Source organism: Pogona vitticeps, chromosome 2 (assembly GCF_051106095.1).
Source record: "Pogona vitticeps strain Pit_001003342236 chromosome 2, PviZW2.1, whole genome shotgun sequence".
In the NCBI taxonomy this organism is placed as follows: Eukaryota; Metazoa; Chordata; class Lepidosauria; order Squamata; family Agamidae; genus Pogona; species Pogona vitticeps.
In genome coordinates, this window is record NC_135784.1 from 41,227,135 (window position 1) to 41,244,992 (window position 17,858).

General features: G+C 43.3%; 1 protein-coding gene across 1 annotated transcript; it reads left to right on the forward strand.

Moving 5' to 3' along the window:
• Nucleotides 1–2,520: 2,520 nt before the first annotated feature.
• Nucleotides 2,521–8,255, forward strand: LOC144587640 (uncharacterized). Its single transcript, XM_078388843.1, has 2 exons — nt 2,521–4,354; nt 7,415–8,255. Exons 1-2 carry the CDS (start codon nt 3,281–3,283, stop codon nt 8,048–8,050), a joined length of 1,710 nt encoding a protein of 569 aa, XP_078244969.1. The 5' UTR covers nt 2,521–3,280; the 3' UTR covers nt 8,051–8,255.
• The last annotated feature ends 9,603 nt before the right edge of the window (nt 8,256–17,858 follow it).

A 17,858-nucleotide genomic window follows, 5' to 3' on the forward strand; every position in this document is an offset into this window, starting at 1 on the left:
CTAGCCAACACCATAACTTAAAGATGTAGTCCCAAAAAGCAACTAGTAAAATCCCTGATTTAAAAAATAAATGCAGTTTTTGGACACTGGAAAAAAAATCAAGGTGACTGAAAGAAAATAATCTCATGCAGACATACCTACATACATATGCAGTGGGGGCCACTAAATAAATATTCATACACAGAATACACAAATGTGATCCACACTAATGGAAATAGTTTACCAGACTGGAAACTGATATAACAGATCTTTAAAATCTGATTCCAAATGGGAGAGAGAAACTCAGCCAGAGTCCTGACAAGGCATTTAGAATAATGGTTGTAGGTTTTTGGGCTGTCTGGCCGTGTTCTCGAAGTTTTTCTTCCTAACATTTCGCCAGTCTCTGTGGCCAGCATCTTCAGCTGACAGAACTCTGTCTGTGCTCTGGTGCAGTTTGTGGGATAGTTGAGTATTTATAACTGTGGGATCAGCTTTTTGTCCTTTTCAGGAGATTGGGTGATTATGGTGATCAGCGTATTTTTTTGTTGTGGATGTGTTGTTGTGATAAGGGGGAGAGATGATCTCTCACTGTGATTGATGGGTGTTGTTAGCTGGTCTTTTGTGTGCAGTGATCACCGGTCCTTGTGGCTGGGTAGAGTTTGTTGACCTTTTGCAGGCTGTGTGTTTCAGTGCTAGGAGCCAGGCTTTGTTGAGTTTTAGACTTTCTTCTTTTTTGTTGAAGCTCTGCTGGTGTTTGTGGGTTTCAATGGCTTCCCTGTGCAGTCTAACACAATGACTGCAGTTGTTGTCCAGTACTTCTGTGTTTTGAAATAGAGTTTCATGTCCAACTTGTTCAGTTACTGCCAGTTTTTCCGGTTGTTTTAGTCTGCAGTGTCTCTCAATATTCCTTGATTCTGGTGTGGATGCTGTACATTGTGGTTCCAATATATACCTGGCCACAACTGCATTTACAATAACCTCTTGGATTATCCTGTTCATATCCATTGTGGAAGGTTGTTCACTAGTGTGGGAACAAGTTAGGATGTTAATCCATTTGTTGAGGTCAGGTGCATCTCGATTTCAGCACATCCTTTGATCTCATGAACTGGGACCTTAGCAGTGGCTTGGTTGTAAATAAGTATTCTGGTCCTGTACATGGAGCAGTATACAATTGGATTAGTCAAGGTTATTTGGCCTGACTGGGCATGTTTTACCAAGATATCTGAAGAAGGGGAAAAAATACCTTTGATGAATTACACTCCCATACTTATCTTTGATAGGCTGCACCACATTCGACAAATTAATTCTTTTAATCCTCTTGTACCATGTGGAGATTACTAATTCAAGGACCTTTCCACCCATTTGTTTTTCTGTTAATAACGCTCATTCTGTCAACGATGCAATATTTATGCTGACTGTCGTAGTTTGAGTTGCTTTCATCCTGATTAGAGAAGAAAGAAGAAAAGGCACAACATTACTTTGTTTTCACTTCTGAACATCTTTAATCTTCCATACCTATTTTAGAAAACAATCTTCATAAATGTGTCTCCTTGATATCAGGGGAACTTCCAAGCTACGGCTAGAAAAAGGAATAGTGCTGCAAAAAAGTCTGTTGCTTTTTGAACCAAATGCCAAAATCTTAGGTTCTGCCTTTATTTGCTGACAAGTATCTTTAGATTTGGATGAACTTAACATCCAACAGTGCATGAAAAGAGGCTCTGAGAAGGACACACATTAAATATCAAATAATATTCAATGTAAGTGGCAGTGTAGAGAAGACATAGGAAGAAGCTTAGTGGGCTGCGCTCATGAACTGGGTCACCTGTCAAGAATTTCCCCAGGTTGGCTGAAAGGATGCTGGATAGGATACCCCACTTGGGAAGAGCTCAGAGATAGAGAAGCTTTCACCACATGGTCATTAATGTACGGATCACTTAGAGCTCAACATTGACTCCAATGGTTATTGATATTAAGCCACCGTGGGAGGTCTTCTGAAGTCTGAAGCTAGATCTTACCTGTATGCTGTCATCAAGCTGTATTTCTCTTCTTCACCAGAGGGCTAGGAAGTTGTAGGAGTTTTGAATCAGTGTTTGAATGCAACGAGGGATTGGATGTGACTGAGCCACAATTCAAGGTTCTGATTCTGATACATAAAGTTCTGAATAGCCTGGTCACAGATTATCAGAATGACTGTGTTGTCTGGTATGTACCCACCTGGAATCTGAGATGCTTAGCAGAGGCCCTGTTACACTTTTCACTACCCAAAAGACTAGGCTGATGGGTACACAGTAGGGCTTTCCCTGTAGCTTTTTTGCTTCCCTTGCTCCCAAGGGAGGTTAAATGTGTTCCATCCTTCTGACTTTCCAACAGGCAGCTGAAACTCTAACTGTTTCAAAGAGCTGTGGGTCTCTAGGATTTTTTTTTAAAAAAAATAACTGTTCCTACAATAGTTTGAATCTATTTAAAATAATGTTTTAAATCTATTTTCAAAATGTCTTTAAAAGCTGTATCATATTGTGACACCCGTTCCCCGGGTCGTGAAGTGATGTTAGGAGTGCCGTCTCGCCCTAGAGCCTCCGTGGGCACCCAGACCGCACCCAAGCCTTTTCCACCACGGATGCTGCACCAGGCAGTGGATACCTTTGATTTAGAAAAGGGCATGAAAGGGTTAAGTATAGCGACCCAGACTCCTCTAGTCTGGGCAGGGAGGGGAAGGAAAGTTCCAGAAGAGGGGGCTGAAGGGGAAGTCAGTCTGAGGCAGGTGGGGAAAGAAGGCGAATGGGAATGGGTCTCAATCCAGGATCCCTGGTCGGGCAAGTGGGAACAGGTGTGTATGACCCGGCAAGAAGCGGAGGAGAGAAGGAGGAATGAGGCTCGGGTCCGTCCCTCTTACTGGGGAGAAAGAGAGACCCGTGAGTGGAGGCGAAAGCTAGCTGAGGAAAAGAAACGGGTAGAGAGGGAAAGGGAAGAAAAGACCCGATGGCATCTGGAGGAGCTGAGGAGGCTGGGGTATCATCCGGACCCTGGGAAACCTTCGGGGCAACAGCAGCTTCACCCTGGGGATATGCAGGGCTCGAGGAGACGACCCCATTATTGACGATGGAGAGAGATGACTTCGATCCCGAAGAACCCTCCCAGGTTCAGGCCGGTCCATGGGCATCGAAGTCCAGTAACCCTTTTGACGAAGATTGGGTGCCCCTGTATGAACCGTTACTTCAACAGGAGAAGTTTATCCCCAACCTACTTGACGTTTCTATTCCGTTACCACAGTTAAATAAAGAAGACAAGTTGTTTGGTTTAAATGCGTCTGAAGTTTTATTGGGAAAGGGGGAGGCGAAGAATAACGGACCCTCACATACTGGCGCCCAACGTGGGGCCTCCCCCGCAACCCACAGACGCAGAAAAATGGATGCAACGTATAACAGAAGGGCAAGAGGTCTTGTTGAAACAATTAGCCGACCAGCAGCGGATGATAATCGAACAGTTAAAAACACCTCAGGGAAATCAGCCTTCAGAGAGCATAGGACTGAAACAACCCATAGCAACACGGCCCCCGGTTAAGTTACAGAAAATGGGTCCCCAGGATGACCCGGCAGCATTCTTACACACGTTTGAGAGGATCGCCATCTCCGCGCAGTGGCCGAAGGATCAGTGGGCACTAATACTGACCCCTTACCTCACTGGGTTACCTCAAGAAATAGTAGATACCCTAGACCCAGAAGACGCGGGAGATTACGACGTGGTAAGGACGGCCATTTTGAATACCCTCAACTTAAACGAAGAGGCCTACCGGAGGAAATTTCGGGGATTAAAATTGAAGCCCGGGTTACACCCCAGGACGCTAGCGCAAAAGTTGAGGGTAAACGCCACGAGGTGGATACAACCAAAGGGAAAGACAGCAGAGCAGGTCGTAGAAATCGTGATTATGGAACAGTTAATATCCACGCTCAACAGTGGAGCTAGGAACTGGGTCATCAAGAACAAACCCTCCAACCTAGAGGGCGCTGTGACACTGCTGGAAGATTACTTAGAAGCAGAGGACACGTGGCAAACTAGAAGTGCGCCACAAGGAGAAGGAGCCAAACTAAGAGAGAAAATGGCGGACGCTAACAAACAGGCGGATTTTCGCGGAGCGGCGCAGACGGGAGCCAAAAAGAATAGACCCGACCGCATTGAATACACAAACCCAGTCGGAACGAGGGTACCAAGGCCAACGGTGACAAACGACCCGGCAGCCTCCAAACAAGCGGCGACCTGGAACCTAGGGAAGGAGAAGATGACCGCTTGCTTCGGCTGCGGCCAGTTCGGACATATTCGGAAGTATTGCCCAGTAACTGAGTGTGCGTGGGCAGAGGCTTGCACCGGGATGACCAAGGTGGGTGAGGAGAATCACCCGGGTTGGGTAGTAGAAGCGAGAGTAAATGGACATCCTAAGAAGGCTTTAGTGGACACAGGATGCAGCAAAACGCTGGTAAAGGAGCTAGAGGGAGAACTTTTACCTGAGATCACTGTAATCCGGTGTATCCATGGGGATGTGAAAGAATATGCGACTACCATGGCAGAGGTCGAGGTAGATGGCCTTAAAAGGGACATGGAAGTGGGAATAGTACCCGGTATGACCCGGGAAATGCTACTAGGGAGAGACTGGCCTGGACTGAGCAATTTGGCTAAGGAGCCCGGGGAAATAGGCTGGGCTCAGGAAGAAACGGAGGCCAGGGAGTTAGAAGTGATGAATTTGTCTAGAGACCAGATACGAGGCCTCCAACAAGATGATGCGGGACTTAACAGCTGTTTGCAGCAAGCGATGACTGAAGGGACCACCCCAGAAGGGGGGCAAGGCTTTGAATTGAGGGGAGGTTTGCTGTATCGTGTAACCAAGGCTGACAACGATGAAGGATCCCAACTGGTAATCCCAGAGGGCCTGCAGTTCTGGGTAATGCATTGGGCTCATGACTTACCGGTGGCAGGACACCTAGCCACCCAAAAGACTCTGGATAGAGTGAAACAGCGGTTCTGGTGGCCCAGGATGGCCCACGACGTAGAAGAGTTCTGTAGGTCCTGTGCCAAGTGCCAGATAACTCAACCCAAGTCGGGACCAGGGGCAGAGCTCATACCTATGCCTCTAGTAGATAGGCCATTTGACAGAATTGCTTTGGATATTGTAGGTCCGCTAACCAAATCAGCGGGGGGGCATCAGTACATCCTGGTTGTCATTGATTATGCCACTCGGTACCCGGAGGCAGTGGCCCTGAGATCTACTACAGCTAAAGTCTTAGCCAAAGAATTGTTAGAAATGTTCTCCCGGGTGGGTTTTCCAAAAGAGGTCTTAACCGATCAGGGCTCTAATTTTATGAGCCTGACCTTCAAGCAGATGTGGGACCTATTGGGGGTTAAGCCTTTGCGAACCTCAGTCTATCATCCTCAAGCCAATGGGCTAGTCGAAAGATTTAACCGGACTTTGAAGGGTATGCTCAGGAAATTATCAATGGAAAAACCTAAGATGTGGCATACCTTCCTCGCCCCGTTAATGTTTGCGATTAGGGAGGCCCCCCAAGCTTCCACGGGTTTCTCACCCTTTGAGTTGTTATATGGACGAAGACCCAGGGGGATACTAGATTTAATACGAGAGAAATGGGAAGAAGGGGAAGATCGTTCCCAGGGGGCCCTCCAACAGATAGTTGAGATGAGGAATAGCTTACAATTGGCGTGGGAGATGGCTAAAGAGAACCTGGGGCAAACGCAGATTAAACAAAGGGGTTACTATAATAAAAAGGTTCGTCCCAGGAAATTCGAACCCCAACAAAAGGTACTAGTGCTCCTACCCACAGAGACTTCCAAGTTCTTGGCTAAGTGGCACGGGCCTTACAAAGTACTAAGAAAATTAAATGAAGTGGACTATGAAATAGAGACCCCTGATAGGAAAAAGAAAACTCAAGTGTTCCACGTAAATTTGTTAAAAGAGTGGATAGACAGAGAAGTGTTGTTTGGGACCGAAGTCGATGACGAGTTGGGTCCCGAAAGGGAAGACTTGACTTCCAGAGGAGACATAGTGGTAGGAGACCTCTTGTCAGAGGAGCAAAAATTACAAGCGGGGCAGTTGAAGGAAGACTTTCCCCAAGTATTCTCCTCAGTACCGGGGTGTACCCAGTTGGTGGAACACCCTATAGAGACACCCCCTGGCAATGTGGTAAGGGTTAGTGGAAGGTCTTGGCCCAGACACATAACTGGGGTAATTAACCAGGAAGTTGATGAGATGCTTAAACTGGGGGTCATAGAACCATCCAATGGACCTTGGAGAAGCTTCCCTGTAATGGTTCCAAAACCTGATGGGTCGCTTAGGTTCTGCATTGACTTCAGGAAGGTTAATGCCATATCCCGGTTCGATGCTTACCCTATGCCCAAAGTAGGGGACTTGTTAGATAAACTAGGCGGGGCCAAATATCTCAGTTCGATCGATTTAACAAAGGGATATTGGCAGATCCCCTTGAGACCACAAGATAAGGAGAAAACGGCTTTCTGTACCCCTAAAGGTTTATTCCAGTTCAAGAAAATGCCGTTTGGGCTCCATGGGGCAGCTGCTACGTTCCAACGATTAATGGACCGGGTATTGGAACCCTTACAAGACTGTGCAGCCGCGTATATTGACGACATTATAATTTTTAGCAGCTCCTGGGAGGAACACCTAGCCCACCTTAGGAGGGTACTGGAAAGGCTACACAAAGCAGGTTTGACGGTTAATCCCAAGAAGTGCAAGATTGGGCTACCCAAAGTAGATTACCTGGGTTACAAAGTCGGACAAGGGGAAATCCAACCCCAGGAGGAAAAAGTGACTAAAATATCCAAGTGGTACCAACCCAGGACAAAGAAGGAAGTCCAGCAATTTTTAGGTTTAGTAGGTTATTACCGCCAGTTTGTGCCTAACTTTGCTTCTATAGCGGCACCACTAACTGATTTAACTAGGAAAAAAGCCCCGGTAAAAGTAATATGGGGTCCTTCCCAAAAGAAAGCATTTGAGACGTTAAAAGAGATCATTTGTGAGTTACCAGTTAGGTTTGCACCCGATTTCGATATACCCTTCACCCTTTTTACTGATGCATCAGATCGGGGTATAGGGGCTGTCTTATCACAGGTTAAAGACGGGGTAGAATACCCGGTGTTGTATTTGAGTTGTAAGCTGTCACCCCGAGAACAAAGATATGCCGTCATCGAGAGAGAAGCTTTAGCCATCAAGTGGGCCACACATAGTCTTAAATACTATTTGCTAGGAGCTCCCTTTGACCTGGTCACCGACCATGCCCCTTTACAGTGGTTGGAACGAATGAAAGAGACCAACCCACGCTTAACTCGGTGGTATTTAGCTTTACAACCATTCTCTTTTCAAGTAAGATATAGAAAAGGTAAAGAGCATACTAATGTCGACTATTTTTCTCGGCAGGGTCCGTGGGCGCGCAGCGAGGAAGAGCGGACGGCACTCTTGGAGGGGGGGATGTGTGACACCCGTTCCCCGGGTCGTGAAGTGATGTTAGGAGTGCCGTCTCGCCCTAGAGCCTCCGTGGGCACCCAGACCGCACCCAAGCCTTTTCCACCACGGATGCTGCACCAGGCAGTGGATACCTTTGATTTAGAAAAGGGCATGAAAGGGTTAAGTATAGCGACCCAGACTCCTCTAGTCTGGGCAGGGAGGGGAAGGAAAGTTCCAGAAGAGGGGGCTGAAGGGGAAGTCAGTCTGAGGCAGGTGGGGAAAGAAGGCGAATGGGAATGGGTCTCAATCCAGGATCCCTGGTCGGGCAAGTGGGAACAGGTGTGTATGACCCGGCAAGAAGCGGAGGAGAGAAGGAGGAATGAGGCTCGGGTCCGTCCCTCTTACTGGGGAGAAAGAGAGACCCGTGAGTGGAGGCGAAAGCTAGCTGAGGAAAAGAAACGGGTAGAGAGGGAAAGGGAAGAAAAGACCCGATGGCATCTGGAGGAGCTGAGGAGGCTGGGGTATCATCCGGACCCTGGGAAACCTTCGGGGCAACAGCAGCTTCACCCTGGGGATATGCAGGGCTCGAGGAGACGACCCCATTATTGACGATGGAGAGAGATGACTTCGATCCCGAAGAACCCTCCCAGGTTCAGGCCGGTCCATGGGCATCGAAGTCCAGTAACCCTTTTGACGAAGATTGGGTGCCCCTGTATGAACCGTTACTTCAACAGGAGAAGTTTATCCCCAACCTACTTGACGTTTCTATTCCGTTACCACAGTTAAATAAAGAAGACAAGTTGTTTGGTTTAAATGCGTCTGAAGTTTTATTGGGAAAGGGGGAGGTGAAGAATAACGGACCCTCACATACTGGCGCCCAGCACGTGGGGCCTCCCCCGCAACCCACAGACGCAGAAAAATGGATGCAACGTATAACAGAAGGGCAAGAGGTCTTGTTGAAACAATTAGCCGACCAGCAGCGGATGATAATCGAACAGTTAAAAACACCTCAGGGAAATCAGCCTTCAGAGAGCATAGGACTGAAACAACCCATAGCAACACGGCCCCCGGTTAAGTTACAGAAAATGGGTCCCCAGGATGACCCGGCAGCATTCTTACACACATTTGAGAGGATCGCCATCTCCGCGCAGTGGCCGAAGGATCAGTGGGCACTAATACTGACCCCTTACCTCACTGGGTTACCTCAAGAAATAGTAGATACCCTAGACCCAGAAGACCCATTGTACATAACTTTGAGAGATCTGGTAGGCTGAAAGGCAATAAACAAATACTACAAAAAGAGATGAGATGGATGGGATGGTTGGACAGTGTCACCGAAGCTACCAACATAAATTTGACCCAACTCCGGGAGGGCCTGGCATGCTCTGGTCCATGGGGTCACAAAGAGTCGGACACGACTAAATGACTAAAAAACAACAAAAGGATCAATCTATCAATTGGCTGATGAGCAAATTGATTACACTGTCCAACAGATCCCATATCCCACCTTAGAGCTTGTAAACTGGCAATATATTGGAGCACAAACACTTTGTTGAAGTGTTGAGTTTTATGTGAATAAAACAAGGAACATAGCAACATGCTCCTAATAGAAGACAGAGTTCCAAAATGGCGTTTGGCTTTGAATAGTGCTCTTCCAGCTGTGGACTCCCTATGAATTAAAGTCAGGTGTTCTCAATTATGTTTGGACAATAGTTGTACTTTCATGTTCTTTTGGAAGCCGTCCTCGGAATGTGATTGGCCACTGAAGGGCAGGGTATAACTTTCAGACACGAATAATTAAACTCTGAAATATATAGCTCTTACTGTAATAGGGTAGGTCTGAGGCCACTTAAGTTGTGGTCCAGCATACATCCACTTGCTCTCCTTTTGCTGATTTCTTTGAATACAAGACATGGCCACACATCCCACTTAATTGTATGTTCCCTTCCCATCTCCTGCTCCATGCTTCATTTATATGTTCAAGGGCTTAATTTGAGCAACGTTTGTTCAGCCAAACATGGAATCTCAACTAGCAGGAGTAGTTCTTTTTCTTTTGCACACAAAGCTGAGGAATTACTGTCACACCTTACAAATGTAATGGATGATCTAATCTTCTGGAAATCATCTTATTCTTTCCTGTTCATATCCTCCATAGATGGAACAGGCTTGTTTACACAAAGTACATATAACAACTCATTAGAATTGAAAGGTAAATTGGAGAAGACGTGGAATATAGTGATGTTGTTTTCTTGCCACAAGGTAAATTTATGTGAAATGTTTTTCCTTAGTTATAATTATGACTTTTCTCCTTAGCACAAACCCAAGTTGATCTTTTCAAAACAGCTCTGCTTGGACAGCATGTCTCTGCCATGATTAATAAGAATACATTTGCCAATAGCCAACTGTATTTCCCATGACATTATTCTTTCTTTGACATTTTCTGAGTGCACATTATGATGTTGATTTAGTAATTTCTTTCCCCAAACCCTTTTTTTGGTGCAACCTTTCCCATTGTTATCCTCATATTATCAGGATTCTCTATCAAATCGGTTCTCTGTTCTTCTCCGCCTCTGTAGATGCATTTAAATCAGTCACAGGTTCGGAAATTATTTGGTGCTCAGGAGAGATTTTTACTGTTCTCATAGAAATAAAATTAGAAGGCAAACTTCTCTAGATAAGGCCAAACCTAATTTTGTATCAACAAAGGAATTGCAAGGTTCTGTAGGTAGGACCACATTCTTTGAGACTTTTAGTAAGACAGATGGGCATCCTCAGCAGACATGTCTCACTGAAAAACTGAATCTTCTTAAAGTAGTAGCTGGCAATATCATCCACATATAATTCAAGTATATATTGACCACCCAGTTAGCTAGAAAATGTGGCTTTCTAAAATCACACACTGGGGATACAAATCTTACAGCCTCTTGTGCTCAGGAAACACACACACACACACACACACACACCACCAATTTCTCCTTTCAGCAAGATTTTCTGCCCATGAATTTTTGTTTGTTTAAAGAAACTTTATGGGACATTTTGGGTTTTTTGTTTGTTTCTTTGTTTTTTTGTTTTGTTTTGTTTTTGGGGTCCTGTTTTCTGGAAGAAATGATAAGCTTTTGCATGATTGTTGCAAATCCTGCACAGAAAGATACCTTTTCTAGGAACCCTAACCCTAGGAAGGATTCACCTTGAAAGGGCAGAAGTAGAACCCACACTGCACAGGGCTGATGTACTTTTGTGCATGGACAATTTGCTTTTGAGGAAAAGGCAAAATAGATGATAGCTGTGTCAGAGTGTTGTAGCACAAGAGGAACAAGACGTCTTATAGCACCTGGAAGAAGTGTGCTTGGACATATGAAAGCTTATGAAACCAGCTAGTCTTAAAGGCATTACAAACTTTCTGGTTCCTCCTTTTGCCATTGCTTACACAGCAATTCCTGTACAGAATGGCATCTTTCCTGCGCAGGAGTAACCACATAGACACACACACACACAAATATTAAGCCTTACAGAATTTGGCAGCTTTGTTGACAGAACAACAGGCAAAAAAGGAGGGGCAAAATAAAATAAAAAATAATGGTGCAGCTACACCGCAGGAAAAAATTAAATGGATCCAATATGAAGTCAGACCTGGGAAGTCTGGTTGTCTGTGATTAATCACTTCATTTGACCACATGGGAATCAGCAGAGAGTGGGGGAAACCAGCCTTATTTACAGCTTGTTAACCACTTGAATCCTCTCTTTCTCACACCTGGTCTCCTTCTTTTCTCCTTCCCTTAATTTCTTTATCCATTTCTTTATTTACTTTTTTTTACAGGCTTGCTGTCCTAGCAGCAGGCAAGCTAAGATAGGTATAGGAGTTAGGAATAAGTAGAGAGACAGGAGAAAGTTTTCACTTAGGTTTAGTTTCAGTTTCTTAAGGTAGCTTTGCTCTGCTTTAGCTGTCCCAACTTGCAGGAGGCACAGTTAGAGCAGAGCTGTCTTAGAACTTCCTCGCCTCCTTTTCCTGCCTTTGGTTGTTCAGCTGCCCTGGCACTAGATCAGTGAGACTAAAAAAGAAAAAGGAAGGAAGGAAGGAAGGAAGGAAGGAAGGAAGGAAGGAAGGAAGGAAGGAAGGAAGGAAGGAAGGAAGGAAGGAAGGAAGGAAGGAAGGAAGGGGAGGCACCAGGAGAGGAGTCAAGCAGCAACCAGTTTCTCTGCTGCTCACCTCTCTTGCCTCTGCTGGAGCCAGCTGGAGTGTCTTGAAATCCAACAGCTTTGGATTGGATTGGCTCATTGGCTCAAGCTGCCATATTGGTTCAGGCAATTACACTGCCTGAACAAATACAAAGGCATTCAATTCAGAAAAAGTAGAAGTCCAGGAGTGGAGTGGAGGAAAAAACTATGCATTGGGGAGGAGAACTCTGATTCTCATTGACTTTTACATCATGTAGTCAACATAAAATAATGTGAATCAAGCTGTCTGAATCCTGTAGGGTTTCCCACATTGTTGTTAATGTAGTCACACCCTAAGACTGAGAGCTATTTTTACAGGAAACCAGAAAATTTTGATGATGTAGAGAAGTCTCGGTGTGGAGTCTCAGCATTACAAGTTTTGGGAAATTACCAAGAACAAGAAATTTAGCGACTATATGTCACATCCCTATTATGCACAAACATATAGATTTCAGAGATATTTAAGGAGTTTTCATTGACTATGTATTAATTACAGGGAAGGGTCTTTTTTGTCAGTTTTGTATTTTTTTTAATGTTTTTTTAAATATATTCTGTAATCATTTTTAAAAATATTTTTAAAATGTACATTTTGTATAGTGCTACCACACGGATGCTCTTTCACTCTACACATCTCAACTAGTTGACAATGCCCTCTGTAATCTGTACAGTTTTAATTTGTCTACAGTGTGATGCCTTCTTTGGCCACTTCCTCTTCAGAGGCTCAAGGTGAGGATGCCTGCCTCAGAAAGAGGAAACTGTGTCATGGGAAGATGTTGGGGGTCTCAGGAGGCAGTCCTCTACCATAAGTACCAAAGATTGGAAAGGCACCAGATTCTCTTTCTCTTATTCATGGCCTTCTCAGTGATGCTCCCAGGTTGTAAAAACACTATCCCTCATGAAGCTGGTTGGCCCTCTCTCTTTCGTCCTTTCCATGACAAGGGAAAACTTTAATATTCAGACAGGCTCACATTCAGCACGTGAATTTCAAGATCATTCTCGCATGTTGCATTTCTGAGCCATTTTGTAACTGTGCATTTTGTTCTCTTTTTTCCTAGGTGTAGAACTTTGTTCTTACACCCGTTAAATTTCATTCTGTTGTTTTCAATGCTTGAGCTTATCAAGATCAAGGTACTAGGTATTCCATCCGATTTTGTGTCATCTGTAAACTTGATAAGCTCCTTTACATGTCTTTATGCTTTTTAAAATAGTTTTTACCTGAATGTTGTACTATCACTTCATTTGATTGATTTTAATGGTGTGTTTTGTTTTGTTTTTAATTCCTGTTTGAGTCCCTTCACAGGGAAGAAGGTGGCATAAAATGAAATAAATAAATACAAAAATACACAAAATGTAAAAACAGCCAAGAGCAATTCAGCAATAGGAATTGGTTCATTTTTTGGAAGACCATTCACAAAATTCTTATGTTTATTAAGAAACCTAATGGAAAGAATTACATCTCCCCCCCCCCCAATGCTTAGTTGGGACTATCCAGTGTGGGCCAATCCCTGAGCATAAAATGTTAACTAACTTCTCTTCTTTCAACATGTTTTAATGGTAGTCACAGCATAATGAAACATATCATTATGGGAAAATTGTCCTGAAATGAACCATAATAATCAAATATGCTCCCCTTTGCACAGCCCACCCACATAAAGTACAACATTAGCAGTTGCCTCACCAGCAATGACAGTATTGCTGCACAGAATTAATTCTTTCCTACAGGCATGCCATGTGCTTTACCAGTGCAAGGGATTTTATAAGTAAGCCTAGCCTACATGAATAGTAATAGATTCGGATTCAAGTTGTACGACAAATGTCCTTCAAAATTCTCCTACTCTTTTCATTCTATTCCAGAAATGCCCTCTTAGTCACAGGAAGAAAACATCCATCTAACAAGAACAAAACAAAACAAAAACCTCCATGTTTCCAAGGCCTCTCTTCTCTTTATTTCTCAGTCCACTGATAAACAACTCCTACCCCCATCAAAAGGGAGCAAATCTGTTGGCTTTGTCTAACTCTATGAAGCTACAAGCTGAGATGGATTATTAACCAACTGAAGTGTATTCCTAGAGTGAAGTATGAGATGGGTACTAAAGCAGATTTGATTAATATGGTTCGTTTCAGGAGAATTTTCTCGTAATGATCTGTTCCATTATGATGGGACTATCATTACAACATGTTAAAGATAAACATATCTGACCCAAAACTAGGTTGAACAACATTAGGGGCCCTTAGCCTTTCTGTCTTAGAAAAAGTGATAACACACAGCCAAAAATCGAACACGGAATTAATAAGCTCTTTATCTAGAAAAACAAATTCTACGCTATACCAGAGGAGAAAGTACACTTACCACCCACACTCTGTGGTCTCTTTGTTGAGCTTGAAGTCAAGGTTACCTATCAATTAGCAGCTAATTTGTGACAGAGCTTGTTTTCCATGAGCTTCTGTCAGTTACTAGAAGAAAACAATTATTTTACCTCAACAGTCATTTGTGCTTAAAGCAGATGAACTCACTAATCAGTTTGAGTAAGACATCCTGGATTTGTGCCACTATGTCATTTTGATCACAATGGAATTGATTAAGCCTTGAAAAACTTACTTTTTGATGTACAGCTCCCAGAAGCTTCCAGCCAGCTCAGTTGGTGACCATAATAGTTCAGGGATTCCAAGAGTAGTAATTTAAAAAGTAACTTTTCCAAGCTCTGGGTTTTTGTTTTGTTTTGTGTTTTTAAGGCAGCACAAAAAACAGACAATTCTTGCATATGATATCATAAAACTATAATGTATTCCTGGATAAATTGTGGCATCACCACACAAAATGTGAATTTTTAATGCTTTCTCATGATTTTTTTAAAAATGTGTATCCTCCTCATTAATGAAACCCAACAGAATTCGGTAGCATTCTTAGGAATAACAGCGACCAAAAAAAAAAAAAATCAGCTTTCTTCTGAAATACTGCAGGAAGACAAAAGCTGAAATCCTGTAGCAGTACTATTCAACATGCATATCTTTCAGAGAGGACTTGCCTTGACTTAAGAAAACTCCATAGACATAATTTGATGCACACCGAGTCATGTGACTCAGTCTGCAACGGATAACGTCTACAGAGATTTCTTAACTTGAGCCAATTTACCTCCAAACGGTATGCCCATTCTGAGAGTTATGAAAAAGGTTTTCTGTTTCTGTTCTTGAACATCTGAAAATTGGACAGCCATTTGTCGAGGATGGTATGAGGTCCAGGATGGTATGAGGTCTCCTGCCTTGGATTGGACTAGAAGCCCTCCAAGGTCCCTTCCAACCCTACGATGATTCTATGATATGATTCATATGAACAATATGAATCTTCAGAGGCATTCATTCCAATCAATGGGAGGCTAATAAGGCTTCTCCTCCTCCTAGTGCATCGCCCTCCCATTGCTCTTTACCCACCTCCTCCTTCTCAGAAGCAAGGGGGTTGAATAGGAAAGGAATGGGGCAGGATCCACAGAGGAGGGTGCTGTCTTGTGTCCTTTCAAGGAGAAAAGTGGGCTAAAATATTTTTAATAAATAAAAAAATCATTCATTCATTAATTCCTTGAGTGTTCATTAAGAATAGAGTACCTTCAGCCCCTCATTCATTTTTATTTAGGAACATTGGAACTGGGGGAGGGGGTGTTCTTTCTCAAGAGAAGCCGAGGCTTGAATTACATTCATAATAATCTCCCAGCGCCTTCCCAAGGAGCATTAAAAGTGTCATTTCCTCTTATCCATCAGACATTTCATATCTAATAGAACCATGACCATTAAATTCTAGATGTTTTCCAGCTACAGCCTTGTTTATCATAGTTGTCCAATTTACAGAGAAATGTAGATAAGTGAAATGTTTTAAGAGGCCTGCAACCAATAAACAGAAATCACAAGACCACAGTTGCATTTAATTTCCAACTAATGTGGGTTTTGCCTTTCCCCCCTCCTCTTCTCTCCCCACTCCTTTTTTTTGCTGTGTCGGCCAAAATGTGCTGTTTACCTCAGTTTATGACTGCCGACTCAGCATCAAACTCCACAATGCATCACTATGTTTTAAAACTTGCTATTGTTCTATTGTTCGTTGAAATGTGCCTTTATTAATCCAATAAATTGCTTTTTGGGAAATGTATTTCCTTGAGGTGCTCTTGTCTAGCAACAACAATAGGGGAAAGTACAGAAAGTCTGCAAAAGGTTTCGGTAAAAAGGCAAAGCCAAAGCAGGCCTTTTTATTGAACAGATGGGACATTTTTCCCAGATGCCAGCAAGAAAGAGATGCTCAACAGTCAGCAGATGGAAAACTTCTAATTTGCTGTAATGACAGAATGATCCAGACTGCATAGGAATTTCATTCAAATCCTCTGTTGGAAACCTAAGCCAGATTCTAGGAAGTTCCACCTATTCTAGCATATTTTGCTGCTCTCAGTCATTGTTTGTTGTTGCTGTTGTTTAGTTGTTAAGTCGTGTCCAACTCTTAATAACCCCATTGACCATACTTATTCAGAAACTGAATATGGGTCTCCTTTAACTTTTGAAATATCATGCTATTATGATGGAAATACTGTATAGCCTTTATGGACAGGATCTGCTAGTTAGTAAAATTCCTTCTTGGGTGGATCATGGTCTACTCACTCTGCAAAGGAATACTCTGTTGTATGTATTTGATTGCAGTGCATTATAACATTGGCCCTCAAGTGGGCAGGAACGTAAGCTGTTAATTTTTAATAGCAGTGGTTAACCTGAACTTATCCAGATTCAAAAAGCACCTTAGAACAGAACTTTCTGAGGAAAATACACAATGGCAGCTGCTTGAATGTTCTTTCCCCTGAGGAATTTCATTTCATGCCTAAAATATGACTGAAACAGAACAGCCCATTTTGAGCTTAGTTAAACAACTAAGAAACTGTTCTTCTCCATTTTTGACAACACCAGGATCACTGTGGGATTATTAGAAGATAAATGCCACAATTCCTTCCTTATTTTAGGGGAAACAGGGCAATTTGGGGGGAAACGCACATAAACTGTTTCCTCTTCTCAAGATCTTTCTGGGGCAATTCGCTATAATTTCTGAAGTGCAGGGCACCTTGCCACAGGCCGGTACAGAGGGGAAACCCTGAATGTCCCTCTTATGTGGCCTTTTGGTGTTCCTCTTTCATTATTGTAGCTTTCTCAGTATGCTCTCAGAATTTAAAAAGGAAACCTGACTCTTTCCCAAGCCTCACTCCCTTTCTGCCTGGAGCATTACATTTAACGGTACAGATAGACTCAGACATAGTTGTGCAAATTCAGCACTAATTTAAAATGAAAGAACTGGTCCTGCACTTCTGGCAGGTTGGGTAGGGGGTGAAGCTTGTACAATTGCAAATTAAGCAAAAATAGTATTGGAACATTTGGGGAAGGGAGATTAGCTCACTTAAATCATATGTACAGATGGGGGAGTGGGATTCATTTTTGGACCACACCTCCCACAGTGCCTGAGACAATATAGCCACTAGACTAGACATATCTTGTAACAGGGCAAACATTGTGTTGGTAGGTGCCTTGAAGTCAGATGCTTTATCCGTGTTACACAGGCAGGCTACCCGAATCCCTAAGAATGGCTGTTTCCCTCAAAACACAATGAATTGGAACAATAGCATGATTGAGTTGTTATCTGACCCCATGTCAGCAATATGGTTAGAGGGGGAAAGGTAGCTCTAACCCCTTCCATATTGCTTTTTGGGCACAAACCTGGATGAGCCTGAAGAAGACAAGTCTGGCATCTGATTGCACATGGATGCTACATGTAAGCATGAGCACAGATTTTCCAGCATTGTTGTTCCCATGTAGGATATACCAGTGAGCAGGCATGTCTCCGACTCAGACGTCTACTTCCTCACGTGGAGAGGATTGGTGGAGAGGGTGAGGCTAGCAAGTTATCTCTAAACACATACATGAACGAGTATTAAAATGACTGAATAGGGATAATATCTTCATATAGAGTCATTCTGTTAAATGTCAGTGATCTACAACTGACTTGAGCAATGGCCTAAAATAGACTTTATGAAATTTGTGACTTAGTTATGATTGCTTCCTTTATCACATAGGAAAGTATCCTTGCATTGTTATGAACAATAAACTATTTCCCCACCACGTTTCCGTTTCAAAACCTAGCCCTGGTTGAGCCATTCAGGATCCAGCCCATTATTCATAATTATGG